The 19,387-nt window shown below is 39.1% G+C and overlaps 1 protein-coding gene across 3 annotated transcripts in view; it reads left to right on the top strand.

Moving 5' to 3' along the window:
• The window catches only part of ppp1r16b (protein phosphatase 1, regulatory subunit 16B), a 76,900-nt gene that overhangs the window by 11,247 nt on the left and 46,266 nt on the right, over positions 1 to 19,387 (top strand). For 2 of the 3 annotated variants that reach the window (XM_034869319.1, XM_034869320.1), the window contains exon 2: positions 15,655 to 16,064. In XM_034869319.1, the coding sequence (XP_034725210.1) occupies positions 15,797 to 16,064 (268 nt within the window). In that variant the 5' untranslated portion in view covers positions 15,655 to 15,796. Of the gene's footprint in view, positions 1 to 14,634; positions 14,657 to 15,654; positions 16,065 to 19,387 lie in introns of those variants that run through there. The other variant, XM_034869321.1, reaches the window with a different exon arrangement.

The following is a 19,387-nucleotide window of genomic DNA, read 5'->3' as shown; positions in this document are numbered from 1 at the left end:
AATGCACACATTCAGCAACAAATAGGAGCTCTTTCAAGCTGGGCACCGTTTCAGCCACAACACCTGTCCCATCAACGAGGAATCAGAATCAGAATCAGAAATACTTTAATAATCCCAGGGCGAAATTACTTTCGTTACATTACTCCATATGTAATAGACATTACTTACATATATTAAGAATATACCCTTCTCACTGTGCCTCGCACATGTTTAAAATAAAAACATGAATATATGAACCTGTGTATTATTTGAGTATCTTAGTATTGAATGCACAATAACAAGGTACATTTACACATGGCACTATAGGACCAGTTTTATATAACATAATTTTATACAATATATATAATTAAGGGGTCCCCGCTCCATCTCGCCATCAGTTTGGGGGTCCTTGGCCTGGAAAACGTTGAAGACCCCTGATATATAGGATTGCAGACTCCATTGGGAATCATTTATTTTTATTTTTATTGACTTGCAGGTTTTCCATCAAGCTATCATGCAAGGAAAGTTTTGCGTTGTGTGTGCTTTGCCTGGAATTGTTGCTGCTTTGGCAGAAGATTGCTGGGGGAGTATCGCTACAGCGCCCTGCATACAAAGTACATCTGTTGCCATGAGGTTTAATCCAATGAGTTTATTGAACTGATTGTGACCCCATGTCCTGTTTGAGGTGTGTCTCCAGTTGATACATTGCATGATAAAATACAAGCACTACTTAAAATTTAAGTTGATTTTAACCCTCCTGTTGTTCTCGGGTCAAATTTGACCCCTTTTCAAAAGGTTTCTATATCAGAAATATACGATTATTTCAACAAAATTGTCAAAAATAAAAAAATAACGAGGACGATTCCCTACAAGCTCAAAACAAGTAAAATAGAGGATCAGTACGCTACTTTCATTACACTTGATTTAAGTCAAATTATTTTATAGCATTGAAAAAAAAGATAAAAGAACGCTAAAAAAGCGGAGAAAAATGTCGGACAAAGCTTAAAAAATGTAGTGTAAAAACGTCAAAGCGCAGGAAAAAAAATGGAGAAAAACATTGGAAAAAGTGACAAAAATGTCAGAAAAGCGACAAAAGTGTCAAGAAAAGATAAAGCAAAAGTTGAATGGTCAATGGGAAGACAACACAAGGGTCAAAGGCTTTTTACAACAAACCTCAGTCTACACTGGCAAAGATAAACAACAAGCTTACACAGTTTACAGACGGAGTGCTCTAATTCCTTCAGTTTACACACTGTCTGCTGGCTAATCTGAGGCTTCAGCCTCCCTCAGACCTGCTGCTGACACTTTGGCGGGCTCCTGCAGGGATGGAAAATGTTTATGTATGGGTCAGTTGACATATAGATTTGTGTCTCTGCTACAAATAGAAGATCGAGTGCCAAAATGACCAGTTAACTAATGATTATTCATGATCTAATATATACTTCAAAAAACATGCAAATCTTCACCCTTTTGTTAAAGAAATGTGCCACATTGTGCCTTGATTGTCTTGATTGTCGAACGTGTGTACAGTCAGTTGCTGCACTTTGCTAACATGTCATGTGATTGGTTGTGTTTTTAATGTGTGGCTATTTAGGTGCATGGAGCTAGATTTGGTTATTAAATGCGAAAAAATAAATGATCCGAGAGAAAAAAAAGTTTGATAGAAAATGTCATCACACTGAGCGCAAAAAGCATTTTATGAGAGATGACATTTTTAAAATGATTTCTGAGGAAAATAAATCTCTCTCAAAATACCTTTTTAAACTCTTAAATATATACAACATACATTTTTTGCTATCAGTGTGAATAACAATTTTTCTTAAAAAAAGTGTTTACTCTCAAAACATTTGCTCTTGATGCAATTTCTTGCTCTCGTCTCAGGAGTTTTTTCTTGCTGAGAAAGTAATAAAATGGGCGGGGCGATGTTCCTATTGGCCATTCAGGTGAGCACGGTCTTGTCTTGGGAGTCGATCTGAATCATTACACAATTGTCACCGGCATAGATGCACTGCCTTAGTTGAGCACCGAAGCTAGCTTTAGCTAACTAGCAGCCATCTCTCTTCTGATTAAATACCTTTTAATTATCTAAACACTTTTAAACAGTCAAACTGATGACTGGTGGTGAGCTCCAGGTCCTGCAGCCGCAGACGGACCGTCATTAGTGGGGATCGGCCAGCGTGGAAAGATTGCTAGAAAGCTTCGCTGCCGACCTCGACCTGATCTGATCGGAGCTCCAGCGGGACACAGAGAGCTCCAGGTCCGGTAGCAGCGTGGAAACATTCCAGATGCGGCAGAGCAGCAGACTGTAGCAGCTCTTCTTTTACAGAAATAGACAGCAGTCAAGCTAGCCGTCCATGACTCACATTTCCGTGGTCAAACCAGCTTCACAGCTGGTGTGAAACGAAACCAGATTGCTCCAAGTTTACAAACTCATGAACTGATTTGAACCAAAGTAAACCAACTATAGATAGGTGTGAAAGCCCTATGATTCAGCTGCTGTTGAGTTAAGATGTTGTTTAGGTGCAGTATTGGATTTCCTTTTTTATAGAAACATGCTGCAGCAACCAAAGTGGAAAAATGCAATGACTTCAAACAAGTAAAAGATTTAGTTTATTCTAGTGTCATAGCAGATCTTTAAATAATTAAGTAGTATTATAGGAATTGGCCGAATAAGCATAATGGTAGAACACAAAAGACAAACTGCTGCTACTTGGTGTTAGTATACTGCAATAAAATGTGAGAACATTACACAGTATTTTTGTATGACTCTGTTCCCGCAGTTAAAAAAAATAATCGAGAAATCTGGCTTTCTCAGCACCCTCCCCACAGATTGGTCTGTTAGTGACCCCCACGTCTTACACCTTTACTTTTAGGTGATTTGAGGGGAGTTCTGGTTTCTGGTTTTGGTCCAGCTTTGCTCAATACCGGATTGAAGATGGTACAATGGTGGGACTGTTGGCCCTAGTGCGCTGTTGACCTGGCTGTGTCAGGAAGCAAAAATACAACCATGAATTAGGTTAACAGGAATTATAATCTGGATTTTGCACGACTTTAGGGCCAGCAGGGTTGTGTAGCAGTGATTACTGATTACTTACGTGATTGTCAGTAGGCCCTGCAGGATCAATCCTGGCACAGAAATTTAAATTCACTACAAGATTGGTGTCTCAGTATTTACAAGTATCAAATAAACCGCTTATGTGGACATAAGCTAATGTAGTTTGGGTTGCTTCTGAGCTGAGTTAAGCTTATTCGTGTGGATTCACTGTTGAATATTAAATAATTTTTTGGCACAAAAACTAAAGCCACCTGTTTTAAATGCAGCTGGCCAGTCGTTGCATCCTGTGGACACTGCAACACCTTGCCTTTGTCGACATGCAGTCTGCTGTCGACCTCTGCCCTGCTTAATTACGACAGGGGAGACAATGACCCAGAATCCATTTGACCTGAGTGTTTTAAATCAAGGCTTCATCGGAGGAAAAAAAATCTCTCCCAGGCAGCACGCCCAGAGCCAACTAGGACAAGTAATCCAGACAATATATAAACGTCCTCTTAGAGGACACAGGGGGACAGAGGGATGGAGGAGTAAAGACTGGAGGTGCTGGATTACTGGCTGGAGACATGGAAAAGTTGGCCACTGCTGCAACAAAATCTTGCTTTCTAACATGAGAGAAGTTGTCTTATGGGACACTGATTAGAGCAGTCCCATGGAAAGTAAATAACAAAGGTGTATGTTTGCATCTATTTTTCTACATACGTTGTATTAAAAGATTATTTTTATTTCAACAACATCCTGTTAATAAATCTGAAAACAGATTATCTGCTAGGTTTATTAACAAGACAATTTGAATGATCCTAATATTTAAAGCTGGGTATTTAAACTTTATAATATATTGAAAAAAAGCAGAATATAAGAACACAGTGTTTTTTTTTTATAGTATTGTCAACTTTAAAAAATACCAGTAGTCTTGTTTACTTATTCTTTGATTTTATTAGGCATTGTGCTAGTGTAGTTCTTGAAGACCATATCATTCAATCAGAAGCTTCAGAACAAGCTGTTTTGTAGACCTTGAGCTCCTTGAGCTTACGTTGTTTGAATGTCCAGAAGAAACCATCAAGTTCTAAATGTCACCAGTTTTTTCACTTATTTTAACCTTGTCCGCTGGCAAGATTTAGAAATGATCGCAGATATCTGTGGTACGTGGTGTCTGCGACTCAGTGCTAGAGTGGTCGACTGCCAATTGGAAGGTTGGCGAATCAGTCCCTGGCCTTGCAGTCCAGGGATCGAACCAGCGTCCTTCCCGCAATCCCACGTCAAAGTGTCCATTGGCAAGACCCTGAGTTACCCCCCATGCTGCACCATCAGAGCATAAATGTGTGTAAGTGTTTATTTGATGACCTTGTAACTTCGCAGCGTTCTGTGACTATAGTCCCACATTTTAGCATCCCATGGAAACAGTTTCTGTTGTGTTGTGGGCTTCTCTACTTGCAGCACTTTTTGTAAATGCTGCACGTGGCATCAATTTTGGTCACATTGGTAAACATGTTTTTTAATTTGCTTTTGTTGTGCCTATTTGCGCTGTTTTCTTAATTTGCAGTGCGTTAAGCTCCCAGTGCCACCATATTTCCCCCCTTTTCCAGTCTTTTTGATAAGCTAAGCTAACAGCTGCTGGCTGTTGCTTCATATTTTATTGGACAGACATGAGTGTAGTATAAACTCTTGGCAAGAAGACAAGTGTTTAGCCTAAATGTTTGTTTAATATCTTAGGTATATTGAAATTGGTCTTTTTAATATTGGTATTGTATCACCAGTGGTATAGAAAAATGCTTAACAGACCTGTTTTTATGGAATGTGTTATAATTCATAGGGTACTTGTCTGATAGATTTCACCAAAGGTTCCTTGACTGTGTGTGTGTGTGTGTGTGTGTGTGTGTGTGTGTGTGTGTGTGTGTGTGTGTGTGTGTGTGTCTGGAGCTCCATAGCTCACTAAAGCCTGGCCTGTTTTTTCTGTTTATCTGTTTACATGTAACAGCTGCTAATCTGCTTTTTCTTTCTACTCCTCTGACACTCTACTCCTCTGACAATAAAATGGAAACTGCTGCTATTGCTGCTGAGGGAACCGAAACAGATTCAGAACATAAAGGGATAAAAAAGCTAATAAGAAATAATAATTAAAAAAAGTAATCGCATTCCAACTAAATGCACACCCTGTTTAAAACTAAATGTTGACGGAGATGGATGCAAAAATAATGGATTTTGCCTTTTTTATGAAACCTCCTGTTCTTCCATTACAGAATTGAAGAAAAACTAGAAAAATGTAGGTGAGTAGTTTAAGCAACCCAAAGCCTAATTTAAAGATTACTATATAGAATACATTATTAGTCTATATAGTATGAAGACAGTATGCATCTTTTGATTTTACAGATGTAAGAGGACACAGAAATCTATAGTACTGGAATCTGAGCACATAATTCAAAAGATGAGATGAAACAAATGATACACAGCCTTGAAAAGAATAAAAGGAACTGCGTCTACTTGACTAAGGGGAACTGCAGCTGTACTTCAAGCTCAGTGCAGTGTGTGTATACCACTGTGTTTCAGGTGTAATGCTGTGCGTGTCTCCAAACACAGACCTGCGTTCAGTCAGTTTGACTTCAGTGACTTCAGTCCGACATGGCCAGGGGTTATGTTTCGGCTAATGGCTTTACGGTTGTCAGAAAGGTCAGATGTCAAATCTCAGTGCAGTAGTCAAAACCAACTGCCTCATGTTTTAATGGCCATGTGCTCAGTCATGAGCCTTTTGTGTAGTGTTTCCTCAACACTGACTCAGAGCCCAAATGAATTGCTACTGTATGATAATGAGGACCTTTGGGTTAAACTGCAGTTCTGACATTTGGGTCTGCAGTGAAATAATCATTCAAGTTTTACACAAACCACCAGGTCAACCCAGGGTGTAGTAAATTAGAACGATCATTTAAATTAAAAGCCATATTTGTTATTTTAGATACATATCTATGGCAGCACATAACAAATATTCATAAAGATCTGTTTCATGGTAAAGATCACTAGCTTGAAAAATGGCCGTGTCCTGATTAGCCTGAATATAACACATTGAACATTAAGGTTTTCCTGCATGCTACATGCTTTAAGCACCTATTAGCATGTGATAAATGCCACACATTGTTGAGGCTTTTCTGGTATGCAAAGAGTGGGCTCATGCAAGGATTTCTCTTCGAGTCTAATATGTCAGCTGAGGCCATCATTTTCTTCAGTGACAGACACGGCGTGCTGAAAATGAACTCACAGTCTGATGTTATGGTTTTGTCTCTGATGACCTTAACACTTTGGTAAAGCTCAATTATGAAATTGGAACAGGCTGTCATTTTGCAAAAGCCTTTATAGTTCAGCTAAACCATGAAATGAGAAGAAGTCATTTAATTTCAATAGGCTGGCTGGATTGCTCATTTTAAACATGGAATTGGATTGAGCTCTTTCATTGCCAATGTCTTAATAAAAAAATTCCCCTGTACTCTTCCAAAAGTCGTGTAAAAAAAATTGACTGATTGAAAGGGAAGCTTTGCTCAGTCGCACAAAAATCAATGATTCATTTCACACCGGGGCCTTTAAGAAAGCCTGTAATGAATTTCCAATTCTTAAAACTCTAGTTAACTAATTGGTGAATAGTCTTATATGCTCCATGACCCTGAAACTTTTGGAGGGATACAAGGTTTCCGGAAGTGAATTGCTTGTATCTGAGCAGTGAATGAGGATGGTGCGTGTCACTTGTACAACAGTTGTATCTTCTGCTACTATCTGGCTGAATTATTTCGGTGGTGCTATTTGAATCAGCTTTGCACACCCTTGGTATTAGTAATTGATTAAATGAACTAGTGGGACCTGGAGACATGTGTTGGCCTGTAGCACAGGGTCTTAGGGACTCTGGGGTCGGGATCGTGATGGGAGGGGGCACAGTGGAGGGACATAGTTTTAATGTCCGTCTGCTGAGGCCACAGTTTCTCAAGCAGGCACGCAGGCAAACACAGGACTGGGTTCAAACTCTTTCTCATGACATAGGGGGTTTGTACGGCACGCATGTCGATTAAATGCAAATACACACACACAAACTCTGTCACACACACTGGCCCATTGTGTGTGACACTGCCGCCACTGTGTCTCCTTGCGGAGTGTCCTGACACAGCACACGCCTCCTCACTGCTAAATGTCATCCACTGTTAATGACATTACTGGTTAAACAAAGTGCTGTGGGTGTGTGTGTGTTTGTTTGTGTGTCATGTTCTTGTGTATTACTTGTTGTTATTGTTGTGTATGTAGTAGAAGCAATGAATTGATTAGTCACTCAATAGAAAATTCAGCGTTTTGGCAACAATTTGACAATCAGTTTTTTGTTTGTCAATTTTCTAGCAAAAACGCCAGATATTGTATGAAAAGTTGAGTATATTTAGATTTTCCCTGCTTTATATCAATAAAATAGCAGTCAATTAACTCAACTTATCTATTGATCTATTTCAGCACGATTTCTTTTTCATACTGAAATCTGTTCAAAGTGATGTCTTTAAAAAGTTACTTGTTAAATTCGACCAACAGTCCAAAAATATTTACAGTCATATAAAACAAAGTGATACTTTCACGCCAGAGATTTTTTAAATTTTTGGTTGAAATTTTTTGGCTGACTGACATTTTCTGTTGTTTTACTTATCATTTTAGCTCTGTTCTGTTTTACTGTAGTCGCTTCTTTTTCCAGACGTGTTTGCCTCATTCTCCCTGGCTTGTATATCTTTGCATTTGCTTGTGCAAGGCAGAGACTGATAACAGCATTAGCTTGTATCCTCAGACCACATCCACACGTACCAAAACCATATTTTTTCCCCCCGGTCTTCCCTGGGATTGGTTCAAGAATATTTACATCCAAACGGATCCATTTGTAAATGACTCGACACGCTAGTTCATATTCCAGGCCTGTAGGTGGTGGCGAAGAAGAGGTGGAGTATGCGCATAAGCTTGTGCGCTGTATACAAACAGACAGTGGAAGAAGAAACCGAAACACAGTAAGGAGCATAATAATTTGCTCTAATAACCCTAATAGGCACAATGTCTTCTCCAGCAGGAACACAATCATCTAGTCCTCCATTGATGTTGTTAGAAGACATCGTCGCAGGATAAGAGGTCGAAGGCTAGAGGTCGAGGGTTGTGGCGATGACATCATCAATACGTATGATGGGGCGCTGTTTTCGAATTTTTTCACCCTGGGACCAGGTTCCAAATAAGAGTGTCTTCAGGCAGTGCGTTCATACGATTTGTTTGGCCGATCAACCAAAACTATGCAAAATGTCGGTTTGCACCCAAAAAACGTTTCTGTGAGGATGGCCTCTGATACCAGCAGATGATGAACTGTGAGGAGGAGAGGGGCCTGTGAAAGTACAGCTGGATTTGCCAGAAGCACAAGAACACAACAAAAACTCATGCACTCCTTTGTGGTGCAGTGCTCAGCCTTGTTCTTCTTCTTGCTGATTGACGGGGTCAGTCTCAGTGGGTGGAGTATTCTTAGTTTGGCAGCTTGCTCCTATAATTGTCTGTTATAGCTCAGAGGGCAGCTGTGAAACTTTGCACCTCTATGCATTTGTCTTTGTCACAGTCAGAAGTTAAAGTAAAGTAATTGAAGTGAAGTAATTGGCTGTCAAGATGGTCTATTCAGCACCTGAGGAAGATTACCATTGTTATCATGAAAAGCATATCTGTAATAGTTTTTTTTTTTGTTCAAAATGGGATAAAAATATGGTTTTCATTTGAAGTATTATTAAAATCTTTTGTCAGCTACTGAATAGAGAGGTGCCTGTGTTAAGCATTAGAACAAAACTTTTCACTGGAAATGATTTTGGTTTATTGGCATTTGTTTAAACCAATCACAATCGTCTCGGGCGGAGTTAAGCACCAGACAGAGCCACGGTGCCGCTGCAAAATAGCCAAGGAACTTGTTTTAGTGGAACTCGTACGTTCTAAAGTTGTTTTAGTTGTGTAACAGAAAACTCAGATTGGACAGATAGTCTAGCTAGTTGTCTGGATTTACCCTGCAGGGATCTGAGGAGCAGTTAACCATAGTCCTCCGACATCCACTAGGGTATAGAATTCCAACACAAAGAAAGCGGAAGGTAACGGACATTTGCCTAAAATGAGGAAGAACCGGCAGAATTTCTGGCGGCACCAGAGCAATCCCGGAAGTGGAACGTCGTGGATGCAGACTATCCTTGGACTGACACCGTTTTTGTAGTCGGGTGGCATCCATTTAAAAATAATTGTAATCTTTATTCTCTTCTTTTAAAATAAACAAGAAAAAGTGAAGTGAAGACTAATGTTCAACCGTCTCCTTTAAATTGTGTTCAGGAGGTAGAGGTGATGGGGGGGAGGTCCACCACCAGGCCTTCTTTTGAGCTTCAAGTCCACTAGTTTTGATGTATTCTCTCTTTAAAATAGTCAGGGTTAAGACACCGATTCTCTTGGCACTCAGACAAATCCAAACACAAGTGACCGACTTCCTGTTGAAAATTCAAATGCAGTTTTGAATTTGAAGAAACAAATAGATGTAACTGCTTACCTTGCATTGGCTTCATGCACGGGGAATTAACTTTCTGTTGACTCGCTCAACTCTTCATGATCCAAGCTCATAATGACTGTACAGGGTGTGTTTGGATGGTGGACGGGCTTTCAGAACGCGCATCTTTTTTTATTACAGATAAAACAGACAGCTGGCTCCAGCAGGGTCTGTTGAGTGGAAAATTCTGTCGTCACTGCCTCTGTTTCTTAGTACTGATACCTTGCAGGTGTTTAGGCAGTGACTAAGCAGCTCAGTCATTTGTCCCAAAGATTTCAGTCCTGGTTCATTTTGGTGACACAAACAGTTATTTTGTCAGAAATAAAGACTGGTGTGTGTGTGTGTTTACAGGGCAACCCAAGTTGTTATTATAAATAAATTGGTTGATCACAGACTCAGACACACACACACACACACACACACACACACACACACACACACACACACACACACACACACACACACACACACACACACACACACACACACACACACACACACACACACACTTCACTTCAAAATTCTACTTTTCTCCCCACTTTTACAGTTTCAGTTGGATTTACTCACTAATGTCTCTCTAACGGTCTCCACGGACTTTCAAGCTGTTGTAATCCTGTTGAACATGTTGATTGTAGGTTGCCTTCATACAGTGTTCATAGCTATAATTTTTAGGCCGTCATTGAAAAGCACTCATTTCCTGATCATTTCATTTTATTAAACTTAAATGTACCTCTAATTCTAATCGAACAGCTTGTTTTTATCATGCAAGGACTTTTAAAACGTCCATAGCTTGAGTTTGGTTTCTGTCCTTGAGGACATTTGGTTCTCATAAATGTGGAAGCTCAAGAACACTCACAGCTGTGTTAAAGTTGTCAGTGATGAAAAGGAGATAATGGACCTGAATGCTCAGTGACAGAGCCTTTGTACTGAACCGTCAGGCGGCCATGACACTTGAAATGTTTAAACTACAATGTTCTCTCAAGCTTCTCAGTGCAGTTGGCCCAGTGAGATACAGTACATGGCTCCAAGATTGTAACAATTCATTATCAAGATGTTTACCTTGGACACTGTGGGCTGTTTTTATTGGGTCAGAGTAGTTATGTCTCTTTATGTTGTTTTACAAAATATATTTTTATTAATGTCGGGTCCGGCAGCAGATACAGTTTTTACAAGCGTGTCAACTATGGTTTGATGCTGGAGGAAAATATTTTCTGAAATATGTCTGTTGTCTTTTTAGGCAAAGAAAAAGCATTTTCTTAAGTCAAGACCACTTATATTTAATTTAGGAGTGTGAGTGGTGTGGTTTGCATGTTTGTGATCTTAAATCACAACAAAGCAGAGGCTTTTGTGATGCGTTAGGCAGCTGGCAATTTATGAAAACAACAACCTGAATGAAAACAAAGACAAAACTGGTAAAATTGTTAGTTAATGTTAATCTGTTTACTTTGGGCATGAATATTGTTTAGCAGCAGCTGCTTGCCATGCTTTTTCTGGCCTTATTTTTCAAATAATTGGTGTAAAGGTTTGGCTGTGCCTTTTCCTTAAAATTGTGAAACACAGTGTGAGTGCAGTGTAACATTCTTATCTGCAGCCTGGGGGCTGATTGAGGTCAATCTGTGATTTGCTGCATTGGCCCCGGGGACCGGCTGTGAATTCACCAGAGGGCTTACAGTTGCCCACAGCTCCCCGAGTTTTACATATCTTCAAACAGTTTGCCTCCTGTCGGTTTCTTATGCACTGCTAAAACTCTTAATGTGCAAGCTAATCTCCCTTTGGGGCAGCAAATGAGATATTCTCTTCTATCTTCAGCTGTTTCAAAAATGCGATTGTAAATGTTATAGAAACAAGACTACAGACCAGCATGAGGGGGTCTTACATTTCAGAATTTGTCTTAACTCTGAGACCTGTCAGTTGATATGTCACATGGAAACTTCTTTGTAAATATCGCCCACTAAATGAGAAAAGCTAAAGCTGGCAACATGTGATGAGCAGTAAAACCGCTGCCTGCTTGTTCAGGTACTGGTTTCCTACCAAGACAGCGATGTTTGTCAGCAGCCTGTCGTCCCTTTCACTCATGTGGTTTCGGGCTGTTTGGGTGCTCACGAGAAGGTTGGAAAATGCTTATCGTCTAAATATCTGTGGTATTTTTGGAAAAAATCATGCTAGCTAGCCAGCGTTCTCTCCACCCAGTTGTTTTTATTTTCCATGAGTGGGCAATAATCAAGTGCTTAATCAGAGTGTTGAAATAACAAGGATGTCATACAATAGACTGATAATGCTCTAGGTACATGAAAATAATATTCTTATCAAGGGCGTAGGTTTGGTTTCAGAATTCGGGAAACACAATGAAGGGGGCTTTTACAAGAAATGTTTGGTTATCCAAAATCATGTTAATCCAACAAAAATGCAATGTAAATTCCTGGATCAAATCTCCTTTTCATCGAGATGATTCTCAGAGACTTATTGACATCCTAGGCTGAAACTTACTATCAGTTATTTAAATATTGATTCATTTTTAAATTGGTTATTTGGGCCATAAAAAATAAGAAGATGATGAAAATTTGAGAACCTCAAATCATTAAATTTGTAAGTTTCGCTTGAAAAACATTATCTACTACAAGATCCATAAAGTCTACTTGTGCTGCTTGTAAAGTTTATTACTATTAACACTATTAACACTATTAACACTATTAACACTGTAGGAAGGCAACCTACAATCAACACGTTCAACAGGATTACAACAGCTTAAAAGTCAGTGGAGACCGTTAGAAAGACATTACTGAGTAAATCCAACTGAAACTGTGAAAGTAGGGGACAAAAGTAGGATTTTGAAGTGTGTGTGTGTGTGTGTGGGTGTATGTGTGTGTAATATCATTACCTCTGCTCTGATTCCCCTGATTGGATCAACAGTAGCTCCTGGGTTTCATATTCGTCACTAATGCCACTGAACATCAAAGACAGCTAAAGAAAACACTGGACGTTCCTTGTTTGTCACACATCCTGTTTGAAGTTAATTCACTTTGCCCACTGCACTCACATCTCAGAGAGAGAGAGAGAGAGAGAGAGAGAGAGAGAGAGAGAGAGAGAGAGAGAGAGAGAGAGAGAGAGAGAGAGAGAGAGAGAGAGAGAGAGAGAGAGAGAGAGAGAGAGAGAGAGAGAGAGAGAGGCGTGAATGAGAGCCTTCACGGGGCATCAGAGGAAACTTTTAAAACTCAGCATGTTATAAAACAATATAAAATAAAGCATTTCATAAAAGGTTTTATAAAGGTCAGCGGTTTAGGGTCATAGTTGTTCGTTGACCCAGTTTGCTAAATGGCTTTTTCTAGATCAGCTCCACTAGAGAGCCGCACAATAAAGATGAGTTACCATCGCCTGTCAACTTGCGCCATAAACATAGCAAAATACTGCAATATTGCACTTTCGAGTTAGTTGCTGGTATCTGTGGAAAACTGCACTTTATATATATATATATATTTTATTGATGCCTTTTATGTCCAGTTGAATTTGTTCAATAAAAGAATGTTGGAATGCATTGTTATCGCAATATTCAGCAATGTTGTCACATATTTTTCTCGTATTGCGCAGCCCTAATTGTTATACAGTTATTCTCTAACATCTCCAAGATGTAGACTAAAGGACACCTAGGGTATTCCTGCACCCTGTGCACCTTGGATACTTACACAATCTACGGTAGACTTCTCTTTGTTTGAGTTGTTGTTTGGTGTCCTTTTTTCAATCATGAAAAACCTTTTTTCTATGATCATGTCTGTTTTTTATTTCGTAACTCTGGAGCAAAGTAGTGTGTGTGTGTATATGTGTGTGTGTGTGTGTTGATTCTGTGAAACATTTATCATTTCATAACTTTCTACACTGAACTCAGCTCCTATGCACCAAAGAAAGGTGGCTGACTTCTTGGCTGCAATTCACCGTAGTAGTAAACCTTAACTTCACAGAATAACTAAGGCAATAACAACTTTACAACTAAGCAAACATTTATAGGTGCAGTTTTAATATGAGCAAAACAATTAGTATGCAGTTTGTTTAAAATGTCTAAGATTAAAAATGAAAGACATGAGTTGTACATGGTGCTGCTCATTACCTTTTATCTTTATATTACTCATCATCCGAACTGCTTTTGACCCAGCATGTGTGTTTCCTGTTTTAGCACTGGCAGTTGTTCCATGTCATTACTTGAATGGATGTGCTTCTATCAGTAGGAATAATGTGTCAGGAACAGATGACAAAAAAAGGAATATTTCAATATTCATGACCTCAGTTGATAATATTACACTATTCTGGGGATAACTATCAGTGCTTTGGAATATATGCAAGACATTTGAGAAGAATTTATATTATTATTACCTTGGGTATGATGACCATATATTAATGCTTGGATTGCTCCTTTAAAACATTGTACTTTGAATGTTACATTGGAGCTACATAGTCCAATGAGTTTTAAAGTGTAATTGTGTTCTGGTTGTTTCTTATTTACAGCATGTTCTGTGAATAAGCGTTCAAATTGAATTGTTGTTTTTATAAATGTAAATTGTATCTCTTCTCACTGCAATTCAGTGTCCTGAGACACTGTGATTTACATTAAAAAATAAACTTATTGTAATAAAAAGCAGAAAATGTGTTAATAACATCTATTAAAATTAAGAACAGAAATTTATGTTAAGTCTATTGACATCCAGTGTCAAGCAAGCTATGTTGATGATAGATCTTTTAAATATTTATAATGATATTAATGACCAGAATTTGGAAAGGTCTTAAAAAAGACAGTCTCAATTGTGTGTTAGGATGCCTTTTTGAGTAACTAATGTTCACTTACACACAGAAACACCAAAAATATGCTTAGCTGGTAAACTGAGGACTGAAAGCGATACTGCTGTAGGAAGTGATGCTGCTTGTTTCCTGTCCACGTTTTAGCAGTTAGGTAGAGGATGTAGAGCTGCCAAGGAAATGTAAAATGTCCGTGGCATGCTGACTAGATGCACATTGCGTTGTGTAGCTTTTCATCAGGCAAGAGCTGCAGACATGAGGGAAATATTTCCCTCAGCATTTATGAAAGAGTAAGTAAAAACATATTTGATGCATAAAACATGCATAGTTTAATTTTTGAAGCTTTTTTTGGGTATGTGTTTAAGCGTTTTCTGACTGCAGTAATACGATGTCTGTACATTGTTAGCATTGTGGTTCAACGGAAGTGCTCAGTCACTGTGGATTTTCTACCTACTAAATGTTTTTTATTTATTTTTTAACTCTATTAAGGTTCATTTTAAACATTTATGGTTCTGTTTTTGACCTGTTATGTTGATAGAAGTTGTTTTTTCCCCTCTAGACGATCATTTGTAAAGAAATCCATACATACTGTTGACATGAAATATACTCACTTCAACTCACTGTTCTAGTACTTTTTTCGCCATCAGTTTCTCATTATACTGGCGTCTACGAGTAGCATCCAGGAAGTGGTTAACCTTGATCGAGGATGGTATAGAGGTCTATAGCAGCTCATAAAGCTAATGGAAAATTTTATTTTCATTCTCATAGAGATACATTTGTCCCATTTCCTGAACCCCTTAAAGGCATCATCTTGATGGAGTGTATATCATCCAGGTAAATGGAAGAAAATTGAACAATTAAGCAAAGGAAATATTGCTTTTTCAATTTCACGGGGGTGTTCACCAGACTGTGGTCGTAGAACAGAAGTATGATTGTATTTACATCTGACAGAGAATGGGAACGTGTGACAAGAAAACGGTTATTTAGAATGGAAGTCAGTGCTTGGTTGCATGGTTCTTTGAACTTGAGCTTCCGTACAGGAACTAGGCCACACATATGCATCTCTGTGTGCTTTGGTGTGGTGCATCAGACCAATGCTCACTTTTGAATATCAATGTTTCCTCAGTGTCTCTTTTTTTTTGTGAAGATTTACAAGAAACGTTGCCCTGCATCAAACTGCTTCCACATTTTATCTGCTGATGTACTAGTTTCAAGTACTAAAAATGTGTGGCTGATACCTTTTTATGAACAGTCCTCTCTCTGTCTTTCTCTCTGTCCCCTCACTCAGGACATTTACTGCTGAAGGAGAATGATGATGATGACGGGAGGAGGCCACGGTCGAAGGTGCAGCCCTCGCTAGAATCCTACTTTCTCCCCCAACTTCACCTCTCCACAATCCATCCACTACTGCCGGCCCTCCACCCAGTGCCATGGCCAACCATCTGGAGCTGATCCAGGAGCTGCAGCAGCTGGACAAGGTACCCAGTCTGGAAAGGCTGCGGGCCGCCCAGAAGAGGCGTACCCAGCAGCTGAAAAGATGGGCTGTGTACGAGAAGGAGATGCAAAACAAGAAGCGAAAGGCTGACAAGAAGGGACGCAATGCCAACAACCTCCATCAAGCAGAGTCCAAGAGGCATGTGTCTTTTGCCGCCAGCGTGGCACTTCTAGAGGCATCGTCCAGGAATGATTCAGATGAAGGTAGGGGCAGTAAAGAATATTTATGATATGTACAAATTGGAAAATAGAAGTGTAGATTTATGGGGAAATGTGCTTGATGTAGTGAAAACGATAAATTATACAGTGCTCTAAACGCATGTGACAATTGGACACACACACAGTTGAACCACGGTAGATTTATTCTCATCGTAACGAGGCAACACACTGAAAATATGTGCAGGGGTTTTGTTCATAGGCTGAGAGTCAAACCCAGCACAAAGCTCAGTGATGCCACATTTGAATAATTACTCTAATTTCAGCCTCAACTCACTACTTCAGCTGGATATCAAAATGCCAAGGTCAGGAAAACGATTAACTGGGCCTGGCCATTTAAACTGCCAGTGGTACTTGTTCTGTTCAAGCTGAATTTGTTCTGCTAGAAGCCTGTTTTATCATTGCTAAATAATGAAGTTGTCACACTGAGATGAAACTCTGCCAGTCTTTTAATTAAAATTTCTACGGATGGTGCCCGCCTATTTGGAGATAATCATTGTTTTCCTCCAGTACAAACAGTCCTAGGTCACTGTGGCAGAGCTAACAGTGTGTTGGTGATGCAGGAATGATAACAGGCTGCTTTTCATTTGGATACGACATCTAACTTCACTCTTAACTTGAAATTAGATTGAACTTTTTTATCATAACAAATACAGTCCGTGGCTGTGCTACTGTACATTCTTTGCTGGTGTAAGCTGTGGTTACAGATTTTGACACATATACACATGGACGTTGAACTTGCACGTATAATTCCCAGCTGGAGAAAGAGTCGGTGGAAGGTTTTGTGATGTCTTGATTGCCTGTTAGATTTTTATCATGTGTAACCTAAATAAAGATGTGCTAAAAAATAAAGATATCACCTAATTGGGTGAAAAAAAGAAGCCCTTTTTTAATACAAAAAAGTATATCAGTTATGTTGTTGTTGTTGCCTAATCAAACATATACGTTACAGAGAGATTTTATAAATGGTTTGAAAAGCATTAAAAGGTTTTTGTTGTTGTACGCTGCTGCACTGAGTGTAGTTCCCAGTCTGCTGAGCCAATTAGTGTGGTGGTCCTTTGAACCAGGATGTTGTGGCTGCAGGTGTTCATGTCAGTCTTTAGTTTGAAAAACCACTTGAGGCGGAAACCTGCAACATACCCTTCACTATCAGTTCCAGGAGATATGTATGTACCAATACTTCCAAGTAATTCTGTGAATTCATTCAGTGCAAAGTTAATGTCAAAGAGCAGCTTTGGTTTGCTGTTTTTTTTCAGTCTTGAGAGGACAGACAAAACACAGGAAGTCATAGGTTGCACGCACTTTCAGTAAAACAAAAATCCCTTGTTCAACTTTTGAAGGCCATCGGGCTCTTGAGTGTACATATTTGACGACTTCTAAATTAAAAGTGATTTTCATGATTTAAAGGAGTATCTTGACTAGTCTTTGTTTAGTCTGTAGCCTTGGCCAATCAATATGGGAAAATATAGTTTAGTGTGAGGGCAGGGGTTTGCATATTGATACAGTAGGCTGAATACATGTACAAATAACACAATCATTTATTTAAATTTTTCAGTAAACTTGCCTGCAATTTACGATGCTGGTATTTGTAGTTTGACTGAAATATCTCAAAAATATTGGATGGATTGTCATGAACCTTGAAACACATATTTCTGGTCCCCTCAGGATGATTTGAAACAACTTTGGTGATCCTGAGTTTTCCTTTAGCACCATCACCAGTTACATTTTTAAAGTTGATGACCTCAGAACTGCAAAACTAATGCCTTTTCCATTAGTATTGCCTGTCCTTTGTGGTTAGTGCTTCTTAGAAAATCTTAGTATGCTAACATGCTCAAACTAAGATGGTGAACATACTAAATGGTATTCATGCTACAAATGAACATGTTGTCATTGTGAGCAAGTACAACTTCACAAAGCTGCCTGCATGGCTGTACTCTCTGTTTTGTTTTTATGTAGCTAAATGAAAAAATAATAACATAACTACAGTCCATTATTAATACGTCTCTGATGCTTAAAGATGGCATCAGTTATAAATAAGGTAGTTTAAACCCCCATATCTGTAAAGCCCAGTAATTACAGTAATGTACATAAACATGTTAGTTTCAGCTGTTGACATTTCATGTAATTTTCACACATCTGAATAAATATATCAGCCAGTGTATCTTAGCGTGCATCATTGGACACATTGGGAGCAGATGTCTTAGCTCTACTTTGAGCATCACTGATAACTGCAGAAGCTTGCCAGTTCTCCTAACTGCTGACGGTGCCTGGGCATAGAAACATTTGCTATCATTGCTGTTTAATGAGGGTGACCATGAAAGAGGCAGAGAAATGAAAAGCCAGCGAGACAGGTTGTAGTGTTGCCCACACAGCTCCAGTGGCTGCTGGCTCGCTCAGGAGCCTTATAATCGCCTCTCTCATCCCCTCTGGTTTCCACATGTCCAAATAAGCATTATGATTCTACATGCTATGCTGCTCAAAGCAAATTGCTAAACAAGCTGTGGGCTTCCTTTACAAAAATATGATCTGATAGTGTCATTTATTCTCTCACAATCATTTAAAAAAGGTTATGTAAAAATACAAGATAAAATGAATGTCGAACATGATGGAAATGAGTTTGAGCATCTTAGAAAAATAGGGGATAGACACTAACTTTTAAATTATTTTGTATAAGTTACAAGTAAAATTGAGACCCTTAACCTGCAAGAATAATGACTAACATACTCAATACCAGCAGTGAAAAGTTAGACATGTTGAGAAATAAAAGGAGCCATCCATCACCTCTTTTTCATAAAAGAGAAAGGGAGGGCATGAGAAGTAAAAACAGAAAGAGGGAGTGGGATTGATTTAGACTCCACCAGCCTCGAAGCCATAATAAGATAAAAGGCTGGATTGGCTGGTCTGACGTCTGCTTAATCCTTGATGGTTTGATCAAGTGAGGTGTTTCCTGTGATTCTTTCCCGAGGTGGCTAACCGTAGCATGCTAGCTCGTTCTCAATGCCAAAACACTGCTACAACACATACACACTAGTTCACCATAATCTACAAAAGAACTACTGTCGTGTCCCCGTTCCACAGGTATTCCACAAGTGCACCCTTGTTATTGCTGGGAATCAATAAACAGTATAAATTATAAATCATAAAAAATGATGTTTAGAAGGAGTCTCCCAGCTGATCCTGCCTTGCACTGACTAAAGTAGGAAAAACCGTTAGCAAGCTGATGTTATCATTGCCTAGCTACTGCAAATGGACGACTTCCATCAAAGATAGTATAAAAGTGGGACTGTCTCACAGAGTGAAAAGAGGAGCAG

The sequence above is a fragment of the Etheostoma cragini genome, chromosome 4, assembly GCF_013103735.1.
Source record: "Etheostoma cragini isolate CJK2018 chromosome 4, CSU_Ecrag_1.0, whole genome shotgun sequence".
Classification (NCBI taxonomy): domain Eukaryota; kingdom Metazoa; phylum Chordata; class Actinopteri; order Perciformes; family Percidae; genus Etheostoma; species Etheostoma cragini.
This window is presented reverse-complemented; position numbering and strand designations above follow the sequence as displayed.